Here is a 24,966-nt window from a genome sequence, read left to right on the forward strand (position 1 = left end):
TCCTTCCCCACCATCCTGTAGAATGTAAGCCTGAAAGGGCAGGGTCCTCTCCCCTCTGTATCAGTCTGTGATTGTTAGTTTACTGTAAGTGATATCTGTAATTTGTATGTGACCCCTTCTCATGTACAGCACCATGGAATTAATGGCGCTATATAAATAAATATTAATAAAAAATAATAATAATAATGCTCTGTGGTCTCCTAGAACTGCATCAACCCCTTTCAAGTTCTTTAATGAGAGGACATATATGGCTCTGGGGGAAGAGATGGTTACCATTCTTCCCAGCTGTGCTGTCACACACTATCCGTACAGTTTATTCAGTGTTATATGGCTTTCTCTCCCTATTTCTATGGCTAAGCTGTGTGCGTGGATGTTTCCTCACTATTCATATTTGGCACAAAACAGCTGCTGCATTCCTTTCCTCTGCTTTTATACAGTCTATAATAGTTCCTCTTAATCGGCTGTACCATACCATGTGACGTGATAACTGCAAAGCATCATGGGGATGCAAAAAGGGAGGTCTAGTATGATAAATCAGTGGTGTGGCTCTGCAATGGCCGAGGCAGAAGTCACAAGGTATAGAATTTGGACGGGGCAGGCAAGGAGACGCCGGGCAGATTAATTCCATCAAACACCTTCATATCCACCAAACTTGGCTGTATTAAATGGTAGAAAATGTCTCTGGTGAAAGACGATAGAACTCAACACTGCGCACTTCAATGCAAAAACGGCATAGGAAGGGAAAGGGGGAGAGACGGCTCACAGATCACCGGAACACTGCAGTCAAGGCGAGGTGTCCTCACACGGAAACGCCGAGTCAGGGCTCTGCAGGAAGATCCAGAGAAAACAGAAGATCCAGCCATGAGCGAAAATAATGTTAAAACTTCATATTTATTAAACTTTGCTAAAAACATACTTCAGTATAAAAAACGTTGTAATCCACATAGGACATCAGAGCTACACGTTTCGGCATAAATCATGTTACTACCCACGTTACATGCAGTGCCACAGGTGAGACCTTCCTGACATTTCACTCCATTTGTCATTTATTTGATAGGATGTAGGCGGCAGCTGGAACACGTCGGCAGGACAACCCAACCACTACACCGGCCACCCAGCGCACACAGAGCCAATATCACCATGGGATTCTCACAACACTGGTCATCAAGGCACTGCATCCTAATCCATGGGAAGATACACAGTGTTATTATTATTATTATTATTTATTGTTATAGCGCCATTTATTCCATGGCGCTTTACATGTAAGGAGGGGTATACATAAAAACAAGTACAATAATGTTAAACAATACAAGTCATAACTGGTACAGGAGGAGAGAGGACGCTGCCCGCGAGGGCTCACAATCTACAAGGGATGGGTGAGGATACAGTAGACGAGGGTAGAACTGGTCGTGCAGCGGTTTTCTCGGTCGGTGGTTATTGCAGGATATAGGCTTGTCGGAAGAGGTCGGTCTTCAGGCTCTTTTTGAAGGTTTTGATGGTAGGTGAGAGTCTGATATGTTGTGGTAAAGAGTTCCAGAGTAAGGGTGATGCACGAGAGTGTTAGCGACATACCTGACAAATCATCCAACTGACCTCCCGATAGGATCGGAGCCCTCAGGAAAAAATACATTTATTGGCTGTATCGTCTGAATACAATAAAACCCCGGGTCTCAATAAAATTACAGAAATATTCATCTAATACTTTGTCATTACGCTCTGTCCCTGACACAAGACCCCTTTTACCAACTCAAACGGTCCCTACACCATAACATTCCCATCCATCTGTATGTACCCCATCTATCCCACAAAAAATATCACAATTTCCAAAGGAGCCAACAGCTTCCAGGAGATCCTTGTGACTACGTCCTTTACCACGGTTATTACCCGGTCATCACCCAACTACCAGAAATTATCAACCGACACTCATGGTTTATAGAGAAAGCAGAAAAATCCAGATCACAGATGAAGTCCAAATCTGTGCATTTTATTCTCCAAGGTACATGAAGCAAAGATTAAAATTGTGTGTTCACAAAAAGGAAAGTGCAGGCATCTTTTGACGCGTTTCGAGCGTCAAGCGCTCTTTGTCTGCTGGGAACCTACGTGTCCAGTGTGAATACATCTCTGAGGATGAAGACTGAATTTCATGGTAAGTAAGATCCTGCTGCATTTAAATCCACCACAGGCTGGAGGTCAGAGGTCAGAGGATATACAAATAATAAAAAAGAATTGCAGCAGGATCCCCCCTACCCGGAAATTCAGGCGTCAGCCTAGGAGAGGTATTCACACTAGACACGTAGGTTGAAGGTTCCCAGCAGATCTGAGACCGCCTTGTCGTTGGCTCCTGGGCATACATGAATTGGCCAAATTATGTGCTAAGCGTCTCAGTTTTATTATCTAGAGCAGCATTGTTCTCCATATTTCCTATATTATATTCTTACAGCTTTAGCACGACAGAGTGCAGCTTTATTTGTTTCCTGTATATGGAGGTGGCTGCTCTTAGTTCGCACCTGTACTCACCAGTTTTCTGATTTAGAAGTGACAGTCAGTTTTTTGCTATTAGTAATTTTGTGGTTAAACAGGAAACATTTTTCTTTTCCAAATGTTCATGACAATTTACTGAATCATCCATGTATATACGAAAGACCATGCAAAACTCCAACAGGACCATGAAAATGAGACTTTCTCCTAAGTGCATGAGATGTTGTGCCGCGTCTTTGCGGGTTTATGTGGGTGTAGACCCAATTCTGCTGATCGCCCGAGCACCCTAGGCTGTGAACCTGCGGCATACACACAACCCAATACTCAGCTCATTACGAGCCCAGGTCAATGCTGCAAACTGGTGAACGTAGTCTCAGACCAAATCCTCAGGTGCTGTTATCTTGTGTGTTTGGCCCAGATAATGCTATGTACAAACATTGCATTAGTGATCTTGGTGGATGTGGGTACACAGGATCCACTGTTTAGCTCTCGTGGGTGTGTCACAGGCTGCAGACCGCCACACTGCATCAAGCTGTAGAAAGTCTCAGCAGTTTGCTTTGCAGACTTCTACCTGGGCCTTCTGACTCTATGACCCTGTGGCAACCTTCCCTCGGCTCTAGTTGACACACCTGGACCGGGTTGTATATAACTCCCAGCTAGCTGCTGGGAGATGCCAGTGATATTTCTATTTCCAGTTCCCTGTTGAGGCTTGGAGCTATAGCAGTCGGTTGTCTTCCTCTGTGGTGTTTGGAAGACGTCTGTGTTTCTCTCTGAGTCTGCTCAAGGTAAGTGTTCCCCTTGTTTGTACATCCCATCTGCATTTAGTAGTAGTGGGGATCGATTAGAGCTCATCCTGTCCTTCTCTATGCAGGGCTTATCGTCAGGGTCAGGCAGGGATTAAGTTCCTGCTCGGCGATAGGTGAGGAACCTATATAGGGATGTTAGGCCAGACAGGATGATGTTAGATCTGCCTAGGGGTCTCCACTCCCCCCTTCCCTAGTGTTGGGTTTCCTTCCCCTTATCCCTTCGTGTTGCACTTACTCTATTCTACACTGTGCGTGACATTAACTGGGAGATAAGTGGCTGTAAGAAACAGCAGATCTCCCTCATGGTCTTACAGCTGAGCTGAGGGGGATGTCTATAGGAAACAAAGAGCACTCACCAGCATCTGATGTGGTGGGTCACAGCCCACGCACATAGAGGGGTCCCTCATATCAGCTCATACGTATATTGATATCTGGTGGATTTCTCTCCGTTTTGCTTCACACCGGACATTGGGGGAAAGTGTTCATTTCACAGATGGTCTCAGACCCTCATGAGGGGTTAGCGAGGGCAGAAGTGCAGAGGTGGGTGTGATGTGCAGCTTGGGCTGGGAAAACACCTTTATCAATAGTATCACATGATATCATATTCATCCCAGCCTCTATGGAGGAGGAGGCGGTCATCACTATGTAGAGGGCACTGCACCGGCAGGAAGCATTCTGGACCTCTCGTGTGATTATAACAGGTGACCGATATCTGGACATATTTGTTAGGCTCCTATCACTCCGCCTCTGGATTGTGCTGAGAAGGATATATATTATTGCCCAGGCAGAGTAGGGTTAATGGTATCTCAGGTGCAATAAGATCTCTGCATTCTTCCCCTTTGTACCTTGGACAGAAGTTTTATTGGACTTGGAAATTTCTTATTTTCTTCACATTTCCTGCAGTGCAGGATCTTCAAGAAAGACGTTACTGACAACCACAGAAGATCTGGCTGCAAATACAGCAAAAAAGGACAACTCCTGAGTCCTCACTCTGACCACCGAGAGAGACATAAAGTCCATAAAGGTCAGTGACCACCAGAATTAATGACCTAAAAAAGGAAAGCGGAACATCACAGACCTCACAGACGATCAGGGAGGAAAATGGGGAGCAATGCAAGTAAAGGCAAAAAGAAAAGCTCACCATCTAATCCAAAAGAACAACCAAATGCAAAGAATGAGGAAAAAGGTGAACAAACTCAACAGTCAGAGAAACAAACTGGGAAGAAGGCGCCAACAAGACCACCGCAACCACTAAAGTCACAAGATGTGCAGAAGCCACAGACAGACCCCAATACACCATCAGAGCAACAAACTGAGACGGAAGCACCGATAACAACACCTCTATCATCAAAGTCACAAGATGTGCAGAAGCCACAGACAGAACCGAACACACCATCAGAGCTACAAACTGAGACGGAAGCACCGATAGCATCACCTGTATCATCAAAGTCACAAGATGTGCAGAAGCCACAGACAGACCCCGATACACCATCAGAGCAACAAACTGAGATGGAAGCGCCAATAGCATCACCTGTATCATCAAAGTCACAAGATGGCCAGAAGTCACAGACTGACCCCGATGCACCATCAGAGCAACAAACTGAGATGGAAGCGCCAATAGCATCACCTGTATCATCAAAGTCACAAGATGTGCAGAAGCCACAGACAGACCCCAATACACCATCAGAGCAACAAACTGAGACGGAAGCACCGATAACAACACCTCTATCATCAAAGTCACAAGATGTGCAGAAGCCACAGACAAACACCAATACACCATCAGAGCTACAAACTGAGACGGAAGCACCGATAACAACACCTCTATCATCAAAGTCACAAGATGTGCAGAAGCCACAGACAGACCCCAATACACCATCAGAGCAACAAACTGAGACGGAAGCACCGATAGCATCACCTGTATCATCAAAGTCACAAGATGTGCAGAAGCCACAGACAGACCCCAATACACCATCAGAGCAACAAACTGAGACGGAAGCACCGATAACAACACCTCTATCATCAAAGTCACAAGATGGCCAGAAGCCACAGACAGACCCCAATACACCATCAGAGCAACAAACTGAGACGGAAGCACCGATAACAACACCTCTATCATCAAAGTCACAAGATGTGCAGAAGCCACAGACAGAACCGAATACACCATCAGAGCAACAAACTGAGACGGAAGCACCGATAACAACACCTCTATCATCAAAGTCACAAGATGTGCAGAAGCCACAGACAGACCCCAATACACCATCAGAGCAACAAACTGGGACGGAAGCACCGATAACAACACCTCTATCATCAAAGTCACAAGATGTGCAGAAGCCACAGACAGACCCCAATACACCATCAGAGCAACAAACTGGGACGGAAGCACCGATAACAACACCTCTATCATCAAAGTCACAAGATGTGCAGAAGCCACAGACAGACACCAATACACCATCAGAGCAACAAACTGGGACGGAAGCACCGATAACAACACCTCTATCATCAAAGTCACAAGATGGCCAGAAGCCACAGACAGACCCCAATACACCATCAGAGCAACAAACTGAGACGGAATCACCGATAACAACACCTCTATCATCAAAGTCACAAGATGTGCAGAAGCTGGACGGAGTCTGAGCAACAGCTAAAGACGTTCCACGAACAGTTTAATCAATTTCATCCCACCATCAATTTAACACTCAACTACTCCAGCACTGAGATTAACTTTTTGGACACCATCATTAAGCTAAAAAACAATGAAATGGAGACATCCCTGTATCAGAGGCCAATCGACCGTCCAACATACCTTAAATGGGACAGTTTCCATCCAAAACACATAAAGGACTCTATTATCTATAGCCAAGCCATCAGATACAATCGTATATGTTCCAACCCCATGGATAGAGACAAACACCTTGGTCGCCTCAAAAAGACCTTTTTGAATCAGGGCTACCATCCAAGAACAATTGAAAACCAAATTACCAGAGCCACCAGAATGTCAAGGAATCACCTGCTACATTACAAAGCTAAAGAAGAAAATAACCAGGTGCCTCTAGTAGTCACCTACAACCCAAATCTGGAGGTGCTAAGGGGAGCTGCACGGAAATTACAACCTTTACTACAAAAAGATGCCCGATTACAATCCATTTTTCCAGACCCCCCACTGCTGTGTTTTAGGCGGCCCCCAAATTTAAGAAGCATCATTGTCAGAAGCTCCCTGTCCTCTCCAACAGCTGCAGGAACCTTTCCTTGCAACCAGAAAAAATGTAAAACCTGTCCATTTATAATGACCACGGACAAGATAAAGATCCCCAACTCACATCAGGACTACAAGATCCCAGGTACTCTCACCTGCATTACATCTAATGGGGTGTACTTAATTATTTGTACTAAATATCCAACTGGGGGTCTGTATGTAGGGGAGACCGGGCAATAGCTTAGAACAAGGATGAATGCTCATCGTCACACAATAAGAGAAAAAAGAATGGATCTACCTGTGGCAAAACATTTCTGTATCCCTGATCACAGCAGCATGGATATGAAATTACTGGTATTGAAAGGTAACTTCAAGTCCCAGAAAGAGAGAAGAATTTGGGAGTATAAATTTATGACGACCTTTGACACTCTCAGTGCTGGAATGAATGTGTCGCATGGATTTATGTCTTTTTACATCAATTAAGGAATTTGCTTGTAAGACCTTGTGGAGGCATCACAACACATTAGGAGACCCCAATCAGAGGACTATAAAACATCCGGACTCGTTATCTATGTACTGGTCCAATATTTATGTTTCTCCCTCTCCCATATTGATAGTTCTGCTTCATGTCACTTGTCTTATCTATTGCATTTTTTCTAGGCTGTGTTGTGTATAAATATGTGACTTCAGATTTTGTATTAGTCAATGCCTGATGAAGAGACCTGAGTAGTCTCGAAAGCTGCAATGTGTCACCATCTTTTCAGTTCGCCATTAAAAGGTATCAACCACTGAGGACTCTCAATTCTGAATATTTTTCTATCTACTGGCTAACACGGTACAAAGATATACATCTTTCCTGTATCAAAATGAAGTGTATAATGAAGTTATTGGAGTTTTCTGAGTTACTTGCTCGTTATCCTGTTGGGTAATTCTCAGGTTGGACACTTCCTTAACGCTCCCAGTACAAAGTACAGTCCAGGATGAATTGGTTTATGTGAGTGCTGGAATGTCACATATGAGAGATACTGAGGCCACGTTCAGGTCGTTCTCCTGTATATTAGGGGGTTTATGTATACGCAGGGCCGCCATCAGGGTATTACTAGCCTTACTGGTGTAAGGGGCCCCGGGAGCTGGAGGGGCCCCATGCTCAGAATTTTCATAAACCGGAGCGCTGAGTGTGAGGAGGGAGCAGGAGTCATTGTGACAGACAGCTGGGAGAGGCAGCCAGTGCTGAGCAACAGGAGGGCGGGACTTTCCGGCAACCAATCCTGGCTGAGCGCGGGCTTAGTGCAGTGCAGTATTCTCCCGCCACACAGTCTGGAGCGAGTCGCTGAGCAGCAGTGCAGCCCTCAGTCCCCCGGTGAGTGTCTGAGCCTGTGTTGTTTAAGTGTATGGCCAGTGTCTTGCCAGGATCTACTGTAGTCCAGCCCCTGCAGCAGATGGATCCTCAGCGAGTGGGCCGTGTGCTCAGTGACAGCGTCAGTCACACTATCAGCACAGCAGCCGCTCACCGAGGAAGGACGCTGCTATGTCCTGAGTCTGACCCCTGCCTGTATCAGCTATAGACCAAGATAACAGCAGAGCTGAGTGCCCCCTCACCTCCTACAGAGAAGCATAAGACCGCTGAGCACAACCTGCCCCCTGACAGGACAGCAGCCCCCTCTTAGGCTAAGTTCACACGTACCGGAATTCTCACGGAAATTACCGCGAGAATTCCGGAATTCCAGTCCGCGGGAAAATCGCATTTTAAATTCCCGCGATTTTCCCGCGGAAAAACTAGCATTTTGCAGGCGTATTTAGCTTGCAGAATACTAGCGTTTTCCAAGCGATCTGGAGCATCGCTTGGAGAACTGATTGACAGGTTGGTCACACTCGTCAGACATAGTGTTTGACGAGTGTGACCAACTTTTTACTACTGAGGCCGCCTATGCAGCATCAGTAGTAAAATATAGAATGTAAAGAAAAAATAAAAAACGGTGTTATTCTTACCCTCCGACGTCCCGCGCATCCGGTCCCAGTAGTCCTTTGCGAAAATGCCCACGATGACGTCAATTCTCGCGGGATCGTGACGTCTCGCGGTAATTCGCGATGACGTCGCGCGAATGACCGCGAGACTTCACGATCCCGCAAGATTGGACGTCATTGCGAGCATTTTCGCAAAGGACTACTGGGACCGGAGCGTGGAGAGAGGCGGGAAGGCTGCGCGGGACGTCGGAGGGTGAGAATAACAATATTTTTTATTTTAAATTCTATTTTTTACAGGGATATGGTACCCAGAGCCCGGAGGACAGTCTCCTCTCCTCCAGGCCGTGGGTACCATCCGCAATTGTTCTGCTTACTTTCCGCATGGTGTGCACAGCCACATGCGGGAAGCAAGCGGAACAATGCATTCCTATGGGTGCGGGATCGCCGCGATTCCGCAAATTGAGCATGCTGCGGTTTTTACCGCGAAGCGATTCCGCCGCGGTAAAAACTGCAGCATTAGCACAGCATTGCGGAATCCCATAGGAATGCATGGGATGCTTATTTTTCGCGTTTTCGCAGCAAAATCGCGCGGTTAAAACCGCCGCAGAAACGCGAAAAAAATGCAACGTGTGAACTCAGCCTTAGGATTCCCTGCATTTACTCTCCAAACTTATGTAAAAAAACTTCAGTCTTCAGAATGGAGCTGTGGTGTCCTGTCAGGAGCAGAGGGGGCACAGCAGCCTTATCCTTCTCTGGAGGGGACAGGGGGCCAGGACACTGCTCATCAGGATTTATAGCATCTCCCAGAGATGTTATGTAACACAACCACACACTACACTCACTGGCCACTTTATTAGGTACACCATGCTAGTAAGGGGTTGGACCCCCTTTTGCCTTCAGAACTGCCTCAATTCTTCGTGGCAGAGATTCAACAAGGTGCTGGAAGCATTCCTCAGAGATTTTGGACCATATTGACATGATGGCATCACACAGTTGGCGCAGATTTGTCGGCTGCACATCCCTGATGTGAATCTCCCGTTCCACCACATCCCAAAGATGCTCTATTGGATTGAGATCTGGTGACTGAGGAGGCCATTTGAGTACAGTGAACTCATTGTCATGTTCAAGAAACCAATCTGAGATGATTCGAGCTTTATGACATGGCGCATTATCCTGCTGAAAGTAGCCATCAGATGTTGGGTACATTGTGGTCATAAAGGGATGGACATGGTCAGCAACAATACTCAGGTAGGCTGTGGCGTTGCAACGATGCTCAATTGGTACCAAGGGGCCCAAAGAGTGCCCAGAAAAAATTCCCCACACCATGACACCACCACCACCAGCCTGAACCGTTGATACAAGGCAGGATGGATCCATGCTTTCATGTTGTTTACGCCAAATTCTGACCCTACCATCCGAATGTCGCAGCAGAAATCGAGACTCATCAGACCAGGCAACGTTTTTCCAATCTTCTACTGTCCAATTTTGATGAGCTTGTGCAAATTGTAGCCTCAGTTTCCTGTTCTTAGCTGAGAGGAGTGGTACCCAGTGTGGTCTTCTGCTGCTGTAGCCCATCTGCCTCAAAGTTCGACGCACTGTGCGTTCAGAGATGCTCTTCTGCCTACCTTGGTTGTAACGGGTGGCAATTTGAGTCACTGTTGCCTTTCTATCAGCTCGAACCAGTCTGCCCATTCTCCTCTGACCTCTGGCATCAACAAGGCATTTCCGGCCACAGAACTGCCGCTCACTGGATTTTTTTTCTTTTTCGGACCATTCTCTGTAAACCCTAGAGATGGTTGTGCGTGAAAATCCCAGTAGATCAGCAGTTTCTGAAATTCTCAGACCAGCCCTTCTGGCACCAACAATCATGCCACGTTCAAAGGCACTCAAATCACCTTTCTTCCCCATACTGATGCTCGGTTTGAACTGCAGGAGATTGTCATGACCATGTCTACATGCCTAAATGCACTGAGTTGCCGCCATGTGATTGGCTGATTAGAAATTAAGTCTTAACACACAGTTGGACAGGTGTACCTAATAAAGTGGCCAGTGAGTGTATATATATATAATCACAAACACAGTATAAGTTAGGGCATATGCACACATTGCAGATTCTGCTGCGTTGTACCCTTAGGCCATGTGCACAGGTTGCGGATTCTGCTGCGGATCCGCAGCGGTTTTGGCTCTGTGGAACAGCAGCTGAGCTGCGGTGTACAGTACCATTGTTTTCAATGGAAAATGAAAAACGCAGTGCACATACTGTGGATTTTTCCGTGGATTACAATCCGCAGCATGTCAACTCTTTGTGCGGAATCCGCAGCGGTTTCACACCTTCTCCATTGTGAGGTGTGAAACCGCAGGGCTAATCCGCAGGTAAACCGCAAGTCTTTTGACCTGTGGATTTTTCCAAATCCACACAGAAAAATCCGCAGCACGTTTCACTACGTGTGCGCATAGCCCAAAAGTCTATCTAAAACCAAAACTGTTGTGCACATGTTGCGGCTTTAAATCTGCAGCATGTCAATTATTTGTGCGGATCCACAGCATTTTTACACCTCTTTTATTATAAGAATCCACAAGTGTAAAAACGCTGTGGAAATCTGCACAAAATCTGCAGAAAATTCTCAGGTAAAACGCAGGTCATTTTACTGGCGGATTCAGTGAAATTTGTGTGGAAAAATCCGCAGCAGAATCCGCAACGTGTGCACACACCCTAAAAGTCTGCAAAAATTCCACAGTATTAGGCTGGTTTCACATTTGCGTTAAACCAACGCTGCGCCCTGCGTCGTTAAGCCCCGCCCCGAGCCGGCTCCCTGCCCGCCCCATCCGGGATCACCGCCTACTTTCGGCAACATGCTGCATTTAAAAGTGCGCAGCACGCTACTTTCACACTGGGAGCGCATGATCTGCGCACCCTATGCTAAAGATAGGGTGCGCCGATCGCATGCGTGCAAAAGCGAAAGTAGGCGGTGATCCCGGATGGGGCGGGCAGGGAGCCGGCTCGGGGCGGGGCTTAACGACGCAGGGCGCAGCGTTGTTTTAACGCAAATGTGAAACCAGCCTAACAGAACAGTAACTGAGGCCGGACTCCAGCATGAGAGGCTGATGAGAAGATCTGCAGGGGGAATGAAGGCTCTCAGTCCTCGCTCACACAAGCGTATAACACGGCTGAGCGCTATGCGATGTTTTACTGCATAACACTCAGCACAGTGTTATACTATGGGGCATCGCAGATCTGAGATTTTTTCTACAGACCGAATTCGTCTGTGGAAAAATAATCTGCAGCACGCCGTGCAGCTGTCAGCTGAGTGCAGTCTGAATCCACGACCTCAGACAATGGAGAAGATGGAGAAATTAAGGTCCCTGTCTTCTCAATGTGCTCCGATTATTTCATGCAAGAGAATCCGATGACACTTGGATGAGAGTTTGAGCTGAGTGTCAGTAGCATAATTAAGCTGATTCTCTCACATGAGAGAATCATCACTCGTGTGACCCCGGCCATACACTTTTTTCAGCTGGACAATTATTTTATATACCTTAATAATTCCTAATATTACCAAAAACTTTATAATATAAGTATCCTTCCCAAACCCACTGACCTAAGCAGGGGCACTATCAGGGCATTACTGCCCTTACTGGATAGGGTCCAATGACCGGAGTGGGGCCCCGGTCACTATGTGGTGGTAAAATGTGGTCTGGTCATGGCGTGATGGTATTTGTTCCTTGTATATGGGATTTTAGTTCACCATGTGGTGGTAATATGGTGGCTGGTCATGGTCCGGTGGTATTTGTCCCTTGTATGTGGCATTATTGGTAATTTTAAAAATGGAAAAATGAATAAAAATATACATAAATTGTATTGGATATTTTAGCAAATGTTTAGTAAGTTACAGTAGAGTAGGGCCCGGCCAAAAGAGTCTACTTTGTCGTGGCGGTGGATTAAAAAATCTTTTGGCTAAAACAAAAGCTGCTGACTATGTATGTGGTGATGGGAACTGTTAATGTGTGATTTGTGAGGACATGGTGCAGAAGTGGAGTTGTTCCAAGAGAGTGGTGGGACTTTGGAAGGTTCGAGGGGTGGAGACGGGGCTGGGTGGAGCCTGGGCGGAGTTTCAAGGGGCCCCGAAAATTTTGCCAGTATGGGGCCTCGAAATTCCTAGTGGCAGCCCTGTGTATACGGTCACATCCACGTGTAGCGGACATTACAAGGTGGTGGTAATGATAGAGCCACAGAGAGCTGCCGTCCGGTCATGGGGCCATAGAAGTTCCCGGTGTAGCAGATGTTTTAGTTGTTACTTCCAGTCCTCGGTCATCATCTGCCCAGTCCGGTGTCAGCTCTAGAGCCGCCGGGGCTGTAACCTCCTCAGTCTTTGTGCCTCATCCTCCCGTCACCAATGATCGCTCTTAAGTGTTACAGTTGGTATTAGCCAGATATGGTATGTAGGGTGTCGGACTGAGGAGCACAGGGTCCAGCGGAGAACATCATATTTGGTGACCAGTAATATAGAAATAAGACATGACAAAGTCTGCGAGGAGGAGCAGGAGGAAAAAGAGGAAGACGAGGAGGAGGAGCAGAAGGAGGAGGATAAGGAGGAGGGCAGCGCTGAGCACATTACGATGAAGCATGTGATACTAAATATCAGAGATTTATTTCCTTTTTCTTATCACTATATGGACTGCATTAGATTTCATGGACGACGTTGGAACAACAAGAGACGTTGTTGGGTAAACTCTTCCCGGCCGCCCACTGTAGACAGACGTCAGCACTTGCAGGGCTCTATTCAGTGCTGATGTTTGCCTATGGACAGCGGTCTTACAGCGCTCAAGGCCCTCATAGTCCTGCAAGCGCTGAGCCATAGAAATGACAGGTGACATCAGATCAGGTCCTAATGATGTCAACCCTTTGCTATCTTCCAGATGCCGAGATCAATAGTGATCGCGACATTATGAAGATAATGAGAGAGCGAGCTCCTTCACTTACCTCTCCGGTGCCACCTGTGATGTGATCATGGGGTAGCTGTGACACCCCAGAGTCCGGTTGTCACAGTGACGTCGCCTCCCTCTAAGAGGTGAAGTCATGCTTGGAGGCAGAAAAGGGACCCCCATGCTAGGTAATAGATTAAATCACAAATTCCTGCTGCAGGTGAGAAAAGGGAGCTGCCTTATAAATTCTGGCCAGCAGATGGGGTTGGTGAGTCAGCTAGAGGGAGCTGAGGGAGTTGTCATGGAAACAAGAGCAGCTGTGAGGAGAAATTACAAGGCAGTTAAAACGTGAGGTAAAAAAGATCTTTCTGGAAGGTCCTGTCAGTTCAGGAGGGAGCTGATCTGAGAGTAGTTGGGAACGGAGAGGCTCTGGGGAAGCTAAAATACTGCACATAGCAGACCCCAGAGCGAAGCGCTAATAGGGAGAAAAGGGACGTGGCAGTCCTTGGCGGACAGGAGCTGTATGTCTTGCCGCCGAATCTGAAAGTTCAGGGGATTGTAAATTCCTGTGCGACATTGAACACCTGAGGGCGCGGCAGCAGATAAGGAGCCCGGGGCCGACGGTGAAGAGAACGGTACCCGTGGAATAGGCTCACGCTGACAGCCGTACAGGTTAGTGACCATCACGAATAGAGGGTCGCAGCATAGTTATATACAGCAGAGACCCACACACAAAGCGCAGAAAGGAAGGTCCTAAACCCCCACCTGGCGAGGTGGATCCCCTGAATGCCTCCAGGCGAGCCGGACTCATCCCATCACCTGTATGTGGTGCTCCGGACTACAACCTATTACCAGTAAAAGGTAAAGAAACTGCACCTCTCTGCGTCCTCCTCTCATTTCTCTGCACCCCAACGTTCACAGCCATTTTAACTATTAATTTAACATCTTTGCCCTGGGACTATTGCTCTACCTGCGGAGAGCTATTTTCACCTCAGCTGCGACACACCAACAGTCTCAGGGGAACAACCCCGCAGCGCTGGTCACCTCTGACCAGAATACCACAGGTGGCGTCACGTATTTAACCATCTATAAACTTTATCTTCATTTTTACCACATAAATACCACACAACTTTCCCCTATTTTATTACTGGACGCCTCTGGGCAACGGACCGGGTCACCGCCGCCGTGACACCGTCCCCCATTGAAGTCGATGGGCCCGATACCGAGTACCCCCAGGCCCCGCGGGGCGCTCCATAGCCGATGGTTGTCATGTTGACCTCCGTGTCTGCCAGGTATGGTGGCCTGTTAGACTTAGCGCACAGCTGAGTCATAGCAAACAAGTGTTACCACAATCATGAAGCACAATTTGTCCCGAAAAAAACATTCTCAGAATCACTGGGATCCGTTGAAGTGTTCCAGAGTTATGACCTTATAAAGGGACAGTGGTTAGAATGGTAAAAATTGGCCCGGACACTTAGGTGAAAACAGGCTGTGGTGCGAAAAGGTTAATAAAATGGTGAAAGAGGACGGTGCGGGCCAGAGCTGTTTTATTTTTTAATGAAGTATTTTAGTTTTTGTAACCCTTTATTGCAGCGTTAGTAATGGAGGTATCTGACAGACACCTGCTGGAGCTTATCATTGCTGGAGCTTAGCGTCGGCCGCCATTGTTTTATCTCCTCAAAGTTGACCCCCCTCAATATTAATTAATTGCTTAATGCACCGGGGTATTTGGAAGGAGTAGTTACCCCCAGAAACAGACGTCTAATGTGATAGCTTGTGCCGGGAGTGGCTGCAGCCATTATTTTTAGATTAGGAAGTAATTGGCATCTAAGGACCTTCCCATCCCGAGAGGACCTCTGACTGGTGGTGGCATTGTATTGAGGGGTTATCAAAATCTATGGGGACACAAAAACTAATAAATAAATGAGGTTGTTTCACATATGACCAGGGGCTCAAGAAGGCACAAATTCCCTGCTTCAATTCTAAACACACAGAAGTAAATTGTCCCAGTATAGCGGATCCAGACGTCTCGATTCTGCATTAACGGACAGTGACATACTGCCTAGACATTATTAGACCTCAGGTGTTTGTCCTATGTGATGCACGGGACCATAAACCACCAATCACTGATATCACTCCAGTGGTGCTTTACTAGATCTGTGGAACATTTGTTGCCACCTTCATTGAGCAAAACATTCCCAGAAGAACGCAACGTAGTGGGTCTCATAGTATGTAATGGCACAGTATAACAGTGGCATGCCAATAAGGCAACACCAGTGACTACCGTAATTCAAAGCTGACCCATAGTACACATCCTAACCAGTAGGTATCTCAGTCCTAGGGTTTAGGTGGCATCAGTCCTTTATCTTGGTTAGAGGGTGGGGAACCACTTTCAACCCTTTTATAAGTGTGAGAGTGATGGCGCTGCTCACAGGATCTAATTTCTCCATGATGGCTTCACTCTTAGAGCGGTGATGTTCTCAGTGGAGGAGGACGATGATATGAAGAGTCTGGTGAACTGGATGCGAAACATCATCCCTGACTGCCAACTCATCAATCCAACTGCCATCGAAGACTGGAAATCGGTGGTGGAGGACTCCGCCATAGTCATAGTGTCACGCGGCGGCTGCCGCGCGCTCCTCTCTCTGCCTCCTCCCGGCCGCAGCTTACCCTTCCTCCGGCATCCTGCTTCCCTCTGCGCCGCCGTCCTCGGTCCTCCCCGGCTCCTCTTCTCTGTCCGGCGGTCCCCTTCGTCCGGTCTTCCGGACCGCGCCGGGTGCGCGCTCCCGCCCCTCCTGCTCGGCGGGCGCGCGCACATACTGTGCCTGGGCACGCGCGCTCCTCCTCCTCCTCCTGAGGACGCGCGCCTGCTCCTCCTTAGGTCACGACCCGGAAGTCCTCCTACTAGCCCCTATATCTGGCCGCCTCTTCCTGCCAGCGGTGCCTGAGTATCACTGCTTTTCCCTAGTGATTTTGGCCGCCCTCTATGCTCGCTATCGCGTCCTGTCCATCCGTGGCTCGTTCACCTCTCCTTTTTCCTCTTTCCTAGGTCCTGTGTCTCCCAGCCGTGCCCGCCTGTCCTGTGTCTCCCAGCCGTGCCCGCCTGTCCTGTGTCTCCCAGCCGTGCCCGCCTGTCCTGTGTCTCCCAGCCGTGCCCGCCTGTCCTGTGTCTCCCAGCCGTGCCCGCCTGTCCTGTGTCTCCCAGCCGTGCCGCCTGTCCTGTGTCTCCAAGCCGGTACCGTCAGTCCTGTACCCCCAACCCGGCTCTAGTAGTCTGTCTGTCGTTACTCTCCAGGGTACCAGCTGCCGTGGTAATAGTTACCCGCGGGCTTGCCCCAAACGCACCCTGTATAGGGGGTGGTCCACCTGGTCAGCTCGCCCCCGGGAGGTTCGTTGCCACGGTCTAGCGGGTCCACCCCAGGTGTACCTTACAGAATACTCAGGCCATGGATTCCGCTGGTACCCCGACCCCGACCCAAAAGGAACTTTTGTTCCTTCGTGAGAATCAGGCGAGGATCATGTCGTTCCTCAAGTCGATGGAGTCCAGACTTTCATCTCTGCAAACCTCCGATCCGGGGATTGCCTCCCAGATCTCCGGCTTACAGCAGGAGCTTGCTCAGCAGCGCGACACCCAGGCCCATATTTTAAACTACATAGCTTCTGTAGATAACCGCCTTCTAGCTCTACAGACGGCGGCCGCTGTCCCTGTGCCTGCGGCAGCTTCCCAGTCCTCGCCCCGCTTGGCTAAACCCCCACGCTATAGTGGGGATCCCAAGCTCTGTCGGGGGTTCATTAACCAGTGTCAGTTGCACTTCGAGCTGGCACCCCTGCAGTATCCCTCCGACCGGGCCAAGGTGGCCTTTATGATTTCCCACTTAGAGGGTGAGGCATTGGCTTGGGTGAATCCTTTGTGGGAGCGAGATGACCCGATAGTCTCCCAGCTCGCAACCTTCTTGGAGACATTCCGCAAGGTCTTTGATGAGCCCGGGCGTCTGGTCTCCGCTACCGAGTCCTTATTCTGCCTTCGCCAGGGTGCTCTCTCTGTGGGACAGTACGCCATCCAGTTCCGTACGTTGTCTTCTGAACTAGGATGGAACAATGAGGCTTTAGTAGGGGCTTTTTGGCGTGGCTTGTCGCCCCGAATCAAGGATGAGTTGGCAGGCAGGGATACACCTACTTCTTTGGAAGATCTCATCTCGCTGGCAACGCGAATTGACTTGCGTTCCCGCGAGGCCGTCAGGGAGAGAAGACCCACTCGGTTCTCTCCCCCGATGCGCAGTCCTCCCCGCGCCCGGCCTTCCACCTCGGCGTCAGCCCCTGAACCCATGCAGGTTGACCGACTCAGGCCCGCAGAGCTACGCCGCCAGGAGAGACTCACTCATGGTCTCTGTCTCTATTGTGGCAGTGCCTCCCACCTTCTACGTTCCTGCCCTGTGAGGCCGGGAAACTCCTCCGCCTAGGACAGGTAAGAGAGGCCTCCCTAGGTGCCTGCGACACCTCTCTACCTTTGACCCTTCCTGTTTTGTTTATCCAGGGATCCAAACGTTTCTCGGAGCTAGCCTATATTGACTCAGGGGCTGCTGGTAATTTCATCCAACTCGAGGCGGTGAAGAGATTGGGGATACCTGTTAGGTCCTTGGAGGTTCCCCGGCAGTTAGCCTCAGTCGACGGGATTCCCTTGCGCGAGACCGTAACGTTGGTCACTGAAGAGCTGGAATTACAGATCGGGGTCCTGCACCGTGAGAGAATAACCTTCTTCGTGCTGCCATCTCTATCCCACACCTTGCTCCTGGGCCTTCCGTGGTTGAGGATGCATGAACCTGTCCTAGATTGGCGGACCGGAGACATCCTTCGCTGGGGCTGCGTTTGCCAGACTAGATGTCTTCGTCCAGTACAACCCCTCAAATGCTCGTCTCCTGTCTCGGGTCCTGCGGATTTGCCCTCGGTCTATTGGGCTTTTTCAGATGTCTTTGATAAGAAAGAGGCAGAGGCTCTTCCACCGCATCGGCAATATGATTGCCCCATCGAGCTTGTTCCCGGCTCGACTCCGCCCCGGGGGCGAATCTATCCCTTGAGTCCACTCGAGTCCCAGGCCATGTCTGAATATGTACAAGAGAATTTGGCCAAAGGCTTCATCCGAAAGTCTTCTTCTCCCGCTGGGGCTGGCTTCTTTTTTGTTAAGAAAAAGGACGGGTCTCTCCGCCCCTGTATTGACTATCGAGGTCTTAACCAGATTACCATCAAGAACAGATATCCTCTGCCTCTCATCCCCGAGCTGTTCGACCGGCTGCGAGGTGCGCGAATCTTCTCTAAATTGGATCTCCGAGGAGCCTATAATCTCGTCCGTATTCGCTCCGGAGATGAATGGAAGACCGCCTTCAACACCAGGGATGGACACTACGAGTACCTCGTCATGCCCTTCGGGTTGTGCAACGCTCCCGCAGTTTTTCAAGAATTCGTGAACGACATCTTCCGTCTTCATGGACTGCCCCAACATATTGTTTCTGACAGAGGAGTCCAATTTACCTCTCGCTTCTGGAGAGCCCTATGCAGATCAATGGATGTCACTCTCGACTTCTCCTCATCTTACCACCCCCAGTCCAACGGTCAGGCTGAACGGACAAATCAGTGCTTGGTGAACTACCTCCGGCATTTTTCCAATGTCCACCAGAACGACTGGGCTGAACTTCTCCCGTGGGCTGAGTTCGCCTATAATAACCACGCCAGCGAGTCTTCAGGCAAGTCCCCTTTCTTTATCGTCTATGGGCAACATCCTGGTGTACCTCTACCGGTCCCTCCTGTCTCGGGTGTACCGGCGGCTGACCTTCTGACCGGGGAATTCTCCAGGATCTGGCAGGAGACCAAGGCCGCTCTCGAGTTGGTACGTAACAGAGTTAAGAGACACGCCGACAAAAGACGCCTGGATGCTCCGCCATATCACCCTGGTGATAAAGTTTGGCTGGCCTCCAAGTTTATTCGCCTCAAGGTCCCTTCCCATAAACTGGGTCCCCGTTATATTGGACCTTTTGAGATCTTGTCCCGTATTAACGATGTCTCCTATAAACTACGGCTTCCTGCCTCTCTCCGTATCCCTAATGCCTTTCATGTGTCCTTGCTAAAACCAGTCGTCTTCAATCGTTTCCTTTCTAAAGCCCCTCACTCACCTCCGCCTGTCTCCGCAGACGATGTATTTGAGGTTAAAGATATTTTGGCCATGAGAAAGCAAAAGGGGAGAACCTTTTTCTTGGTTGATTGGAAGGGCTTTGGTCCCGAGGAGAGGTCCTGGGAGCCCCAAGAGAACATCCAGGCCCCTCGAATCTTGGCCAAATTCTTTTCCGGACTGCGGAGGGGGGCGCGTAAGGAGGGGGGTACTGTCACGCGGCGGCTGCCGCGCGCTCCTCTCTCTGCCTCCTCCCGGCCGCAGCTTACCCTTCCTCCGGCATCCTGCTTCCCTCTGCGCCGCCGTCCTCGGTCCTCCCCGGCTCCTCTTCTCTGTCCGGCGGTCCCCTTCGTCCGGTCTTCCGGACCGCGCCGGGTGCGCGCTCCCGCCCCTCCTGCTCGGCGGGCGCGCGCACATACTGTGCCTGGGCACGCGCGCTCCTCCTCCTCCTCCTGAGGACGCGCGCCTGCTCCTCCTTAGGTCACGACCCGGAAGTCCTCCTACTAGCCCCTATATCTGGCCGCCTCTTCCTGCCAGCGGTGCCTGAGTATCACTGCTTTTCCCTAGTGATTTTGGCCGCCCTCTATGCTCGCTATCGCGTCCTGTCCATCCGTGGCTCGTTCACCTCTCCTTTTTCCTCTTTCCTAGGTCCTGTGTCTCCCAGCCGTGCCCGCCTGTCCTGTGTCTCCCAGCCGTGCCCGCCTGTCCTGTGTCTCCCAGCCGTGCCCGCCTGTCCTGTGTCTCCCAGCCGTGCCCGCCTGTCCTGTGTCTCCCAGCCGTGCCCGCCTGTCCTGTGTCTCCCAGCCGTGCCCGCCTGTCCTGTGTCTCCCAGCCGTGCCGCCTGTCCTGTGTCTCCAAGCCGGTACCGTCAGTCCTGTACCCCCAACCCGGCTCTAGTAGTCTGTCTGTCGTTACTCTCCAGGGTACCAGCTGCCGTGGTAATAGTTACCCGCGGGCTTGCCCCAAACGCTCCCTGTATAGGGGGTGGTCCACCTGGTCAGCTCGCCCCCGGGAGGTTCGTTGCCACGGTCTAGCGGGTCCACCCCAGGTGTACCTTACACATAGTCTACACCACTTCATCCTCTTATGAAAGATTCAAAGAGAAGATGGGAGAGTACATGGATCACTGGAAAGGTTGTTACTAGGACAGAAGGAAGTGAAAGATATAGATTGATCGATAATTCTGTGCATCTTTTCTCTCTTTCTGCCGTTCATCTTGTCTAGGATATGAGAAAGCAATTGTGGTGATGGGCGACATCCGGACATCAGAGAATGAGGTGAGATCAGAGTGAGATGGTGGACGCTGTCCTCAGTGGGAACTGCACTTGTTCACAAAGACAGAGCAGCAGTGGATTCTCCAAGACCCCCGGCTGCAGGAGACGTAGAAGAAGATACGAGACATCAGGGAAATTGTACTTAGAGGTGAGTGAAGGACATCACTGTATGGGGAGAAATGGAGAGGCCCTGTTGTTGGCTTCCTTTTCCCATTGTGATGTGATGGTAACTGCAGTGGGGAGTCCTAGCCATGAAGCTCAGACCTGGGAATGATGATATCCTATATTTCTCACTTTTCTTTCTTCTCATTGACCGTTATTTGACGCTGTTCATGTCCCATCTTATACATGGCCGACGTTCCTCTCTCACTTTCTCTAATTTCCAGATTACCAGAAGGAGATAACTTTAAAGGGAAAACAGAAGATCCATGTGAAGCTTGTTTCTATGTCAGACATCCACAAGAACCAGAAAAAAGTATGTTTATTGCACATTATATATCCTGCACATGTTACCTACTGCACTCAATGCCAAGCAGCGACTGCAAAAGCAAAAGCAATGCTAAGGTGCAAGAAATCCTGGAAACCCAAAAATAATTGACAAGACCTGCAACTGTAGAAATTGCCATGTGGTATTATGTATGTGTGGAGACTGCTCCATCAGCCAGGGAAGGATTCTTTATAGTAATAGTAGTTACGCTATAATGTAGGTGTAAGTTATATGTATAAGTGTGAAGCTATGGCATAAGTATTGACTAACACGAATGCCGGCGCCCCTGTATGGTTCTCCTTTCTCCTCCATGCAGGGATGCCAACATACTCACCGACAAGCTGTGCAGTGAGCTTCCCACCTTCTGCTTCCTGGTCCTGTGCATGCCACAAGACTTCCCCGCGTTGCACCTAGTGCGAGTGCATGCTCCCCTGTTTTCAAAGGGTCAGCGTGCCTGCCTTTTTCGAAAACACCAGTGATTGTCTTACCACTGTCTCTAACATCATGCCTCCCTCTATCTGAAACTGAACCTGTCAAAACTGAACTCCTTGTGTTTCCTCCCTCTGCTAACCTACCTATGCCCGACACTGCCATTTCATTGTGTGGTTCCACTATTACTCCCCAGCAACATGCCCGCTGTCTTGGGGTCATACTTGACTCCGAGCTTTCCTTTGCCCCCCACATTCGATCACTGGCTCGCTCTTGTTATCTGCACCTAAAAAACATTTCTAGAATTCAACCTTTTCTTACTTTCGATGCTGCAAAACCTCTTACTGTTTCTCTTATTCATTCTCATCTGGACTATTGTAATTCTCTACTAATCGGCCTCCTTCTTACCAAATTCTCCACTCTGTCCTGAATGCTGCAGCCAGGGTCATATTCCTCACCAATCGTTACACCGATGCCTCTACCTTGTGCCAGTCATTACACTGGCTACCCATCCACTCCAGAATTCAGTATAAACTTATTACCCTCACCCACAAAGCTCTCCATGGCTCAGCACCACCCTACATCTCCTCCCTTGTCTCAGCCTACCACCCTACTCGTGCCTTCTATTCTGCTGATGACCTGAGGTTAAGATCCTCAATAATAAGAACCTCCCACTCCCGTTTCCAAGACTTTTCACGTGCTGCACCAATTTTTTGGAATGCACTACCCAGGTTAATTCGATTAATCCCCAATACCCACAGTTTCAAGCGTGCCCTAAAAACGTATTTGTTCAGACTGGCCTACCGCCTCAAGGCATTAACCTAACTATCTGTGTTGAACATTAAAATTTTTTGCCATAACCAGGTTCCTCGCATCATGTTCTCACATGCTTTATGCATTTTATAGCCCTCTGTGTCTCTGCTGTTATGTCAGGGGGTGAAGCACAAGAAGACTCAGAGGGGGTTACCTTCTCCGCTCCGGATCTGGAACCACTTGGCCAGACAGCAAGCTTGCTAGGGGTAAGACTTTCTGCCCTGGACGTGCTGGGTCATGTGACTGCTGGGAGGAGAGAGGAACAGGAAGGAGGGCAGCCTGAGAGCGCGGGAAGCTCAGAGTAGCATGTGCAGGGGACAGGGCAGGTCACAGCTGCACGCAGGGGAGAAGAGAGAACTCCCGTTCAGAGGACAAATCGAGGGGGACTGTGCGGAGAGATGGCATCTTGTGAGTACGTGAGACCAGAGCCTGCAGTGACTGGAGAGGCGCACGCTGACCCCCGTGCAGAGACAGTGACCCCCGTGCATAGCCCCAGTACATGGGGTCTTGGTGCAGAGCCCCTGACTCCTGTTGAGAGGCTTATAGAGACACAGAGCACCATACCTCCAGAGCGACTGCTAGTTTTGAAGCATAGACTCAGAGCAGGGGGACCCGGAATGCCTTGTGTTCCCCCTGCCTTTCTACATTAACCCCCGAGACCCCTGTTGTGGGTCCTTAGAGACTGTAGAGCCTACAGCGACAAGAGAGACGACAAGTGCCGCTGCTGACGGCGCCGACGTGGGAGAAGACGACCCTACAAGCAAGTACTCAGCAGACTGATAAGTTCCAAGAACACCCGTTTCTACTGTTATTCTTTTTGACTGTTTGATATTCTGCTTTAAAACCAGTTTAACCCTCACTGCTTTCTCCCTGCAAGGAGTATCATATCCCTGTAAATAAAACCCTTTGATCTGTCTCGGTTCCGTGGTGACATACCAGCACCTGCACGTTTATTACAGTTACAAACTTAGGCTTATAACTGGTTCATGCGGCATTACATGGACACCTGATTCTTACACTATGGCTGGTCCACACAATCAGGGCAACTGTTACCACCCACCTCTCGTGTCTCCTCTTTCCTCATAGACTGTAAGCTTGCGAGCAGGGCCCTCACTCCTCTTGGTATTTGTTATAATCTACTGTATGTGATTATTGTTATGCTGTAATGTCTATTGTCTGTACAAGTCCCCTCTGAAATGTAAAGTGCTGCGGAATATGTCGGCGCTATAGAAATAAAATTATTATTATTATTATTATTATTAACCTACAACCAATGTAAGAACAGTTGTCCTACGGATGACGTCCAGGTCATAACTGTGACCCTCTATCATGGACACCGACCATCATGCTGGAGCAGGGGGCACCTGGCCGGGGTTCAGTCCCCAAACTTGTCCCCTTTTATACTGCAGTATAAATAATGAGGCAGATTCCTGATAGAGGCCGCCGTACATCCACGACCCACCACGTCTACATCCCTGCAGACTCTTCCCTACATCTGGGGGTCAGTATCTGTCAGAGGAGGCTCGTCATCGGCGTCACACTCCTGACTCATGTTTTCTGTTCTACAGGCACAAGCAATTCACATAAAGATCAGCCTGAAATTAAGGAAAAGAACACCGACGATCAAGGCGATCAAAGTCACGATGAGAAGATGGCGTCAATGTGTTCCTCTCTTTAACCCAACACAAAGGACGGGTAAAGTGTAGATTCAGCGACTTCATATCCTGATGGACAAGATCTGGATCTGGTTATTAGTTATTCTACAAAGAATAAAAAAGAATCAAAAGAAAATATTCTAACTTTATATATTGATCAATGATTGACATCAGAAATTGGACAAAATGTAAAACAAAGTCACAAATGTAACACAATGCACATAAAGCAACAAACACAATGTAACACAATGCACATAAAGCACAAAGCAACAAACACAATGCACATAAATCAGCAGAATAAAAAGCAACATTCATAAACCAGCACAACACAATCTGCAACACAGAAACCAACACATGTAAGGTCTCTTTCACACTACAGGTTTTTTTCCATCAGTCAAAATCCGTCGTCTCGACGGATTGACAGATCCGTCGCAGTTTGTGAAAAACTGATGTGACGGATCCGTTTTTTCGCTGTATCCAACTGCCCTACCTGGTATTAATATTTGGAGCATGCTCAGTTTAAAAAAACGGAATCCGTCACTGGATTCTGGCATTTGACGGACAGCGACGGATCTGGAGCCCATAGACTTCCTTTATAGCCAACGACGGATGGCGCTGGATCTGTCGCTGTCCGACTTTTCTACGTAGACAAAAAACGTTACTTTGTCCGTCGTCTCCGGCCGATGGAGATAAAATTTCCGACGGATCCAGTGAACGACGGACAAAACGTGAGGCCATCTGTCGCAAACCGTCGCTAATACAAGTCCATGAGAAAAGGTCGGA

General features: G+C 49.0%; 1 protein-coding gene and 1 long non-coding RNA gene across 2 annotated transcripts; both read left to right on the forward strand.

The window, feature by feature from the left end:
• Positions 1 to 3,957: 3,957 nt before the first annotated feature.
• Positions 3,958 to 7,267, forward strand: LOC141073430 (uncharacterized). The gene has a single exon (XM_073560625.1). It carries the CDS (start codon positions 4,386 to 4,388, stop codon positions 5,916 to 5,918), a length of 1,533 nt encoding a protein of 510 aa, XP_073416726.1. The 5' UTR covers positions 3,958 to 4,385; the 3' UTR covers positions 5,919 to 7,267.
• Positions 7,268 to 7,782: 515 nt separating this feature from the next.
• On the forward strand, positions 7,783 to 24,382 carry LOC141073431 (uncharacterized). The gene is made up of 4 exons (XR_012226961.1): positions 7,783 to 7,837; positions 20,750 to 20,947; positions 21,186 to 21,274; positions 24,097 to 24,382. It is a non-coding gene; the product is annotated as an uncharacterized lncRNA (long non-coding RNA).
• Positions 24,383 to 24,966: the final 584 nt, after the last annotated feature.

This window comes from Dendrobates tinctorius, unplaced genomic scaffold (genome assembly GCF_039654945.1).
Source record: "Dendrobates tinctorius isolate UK_male_01 unplaced genomic scaffold, ASM3965494v1 ptg000301l, whole genome shotgun sequence".
Lineage (NCBI taxonomy): Eukaryota > Metazoa > Chordata > Amphibia > Anura > Dendrobatidae > Dendrobates > Dendrobates tinctorius.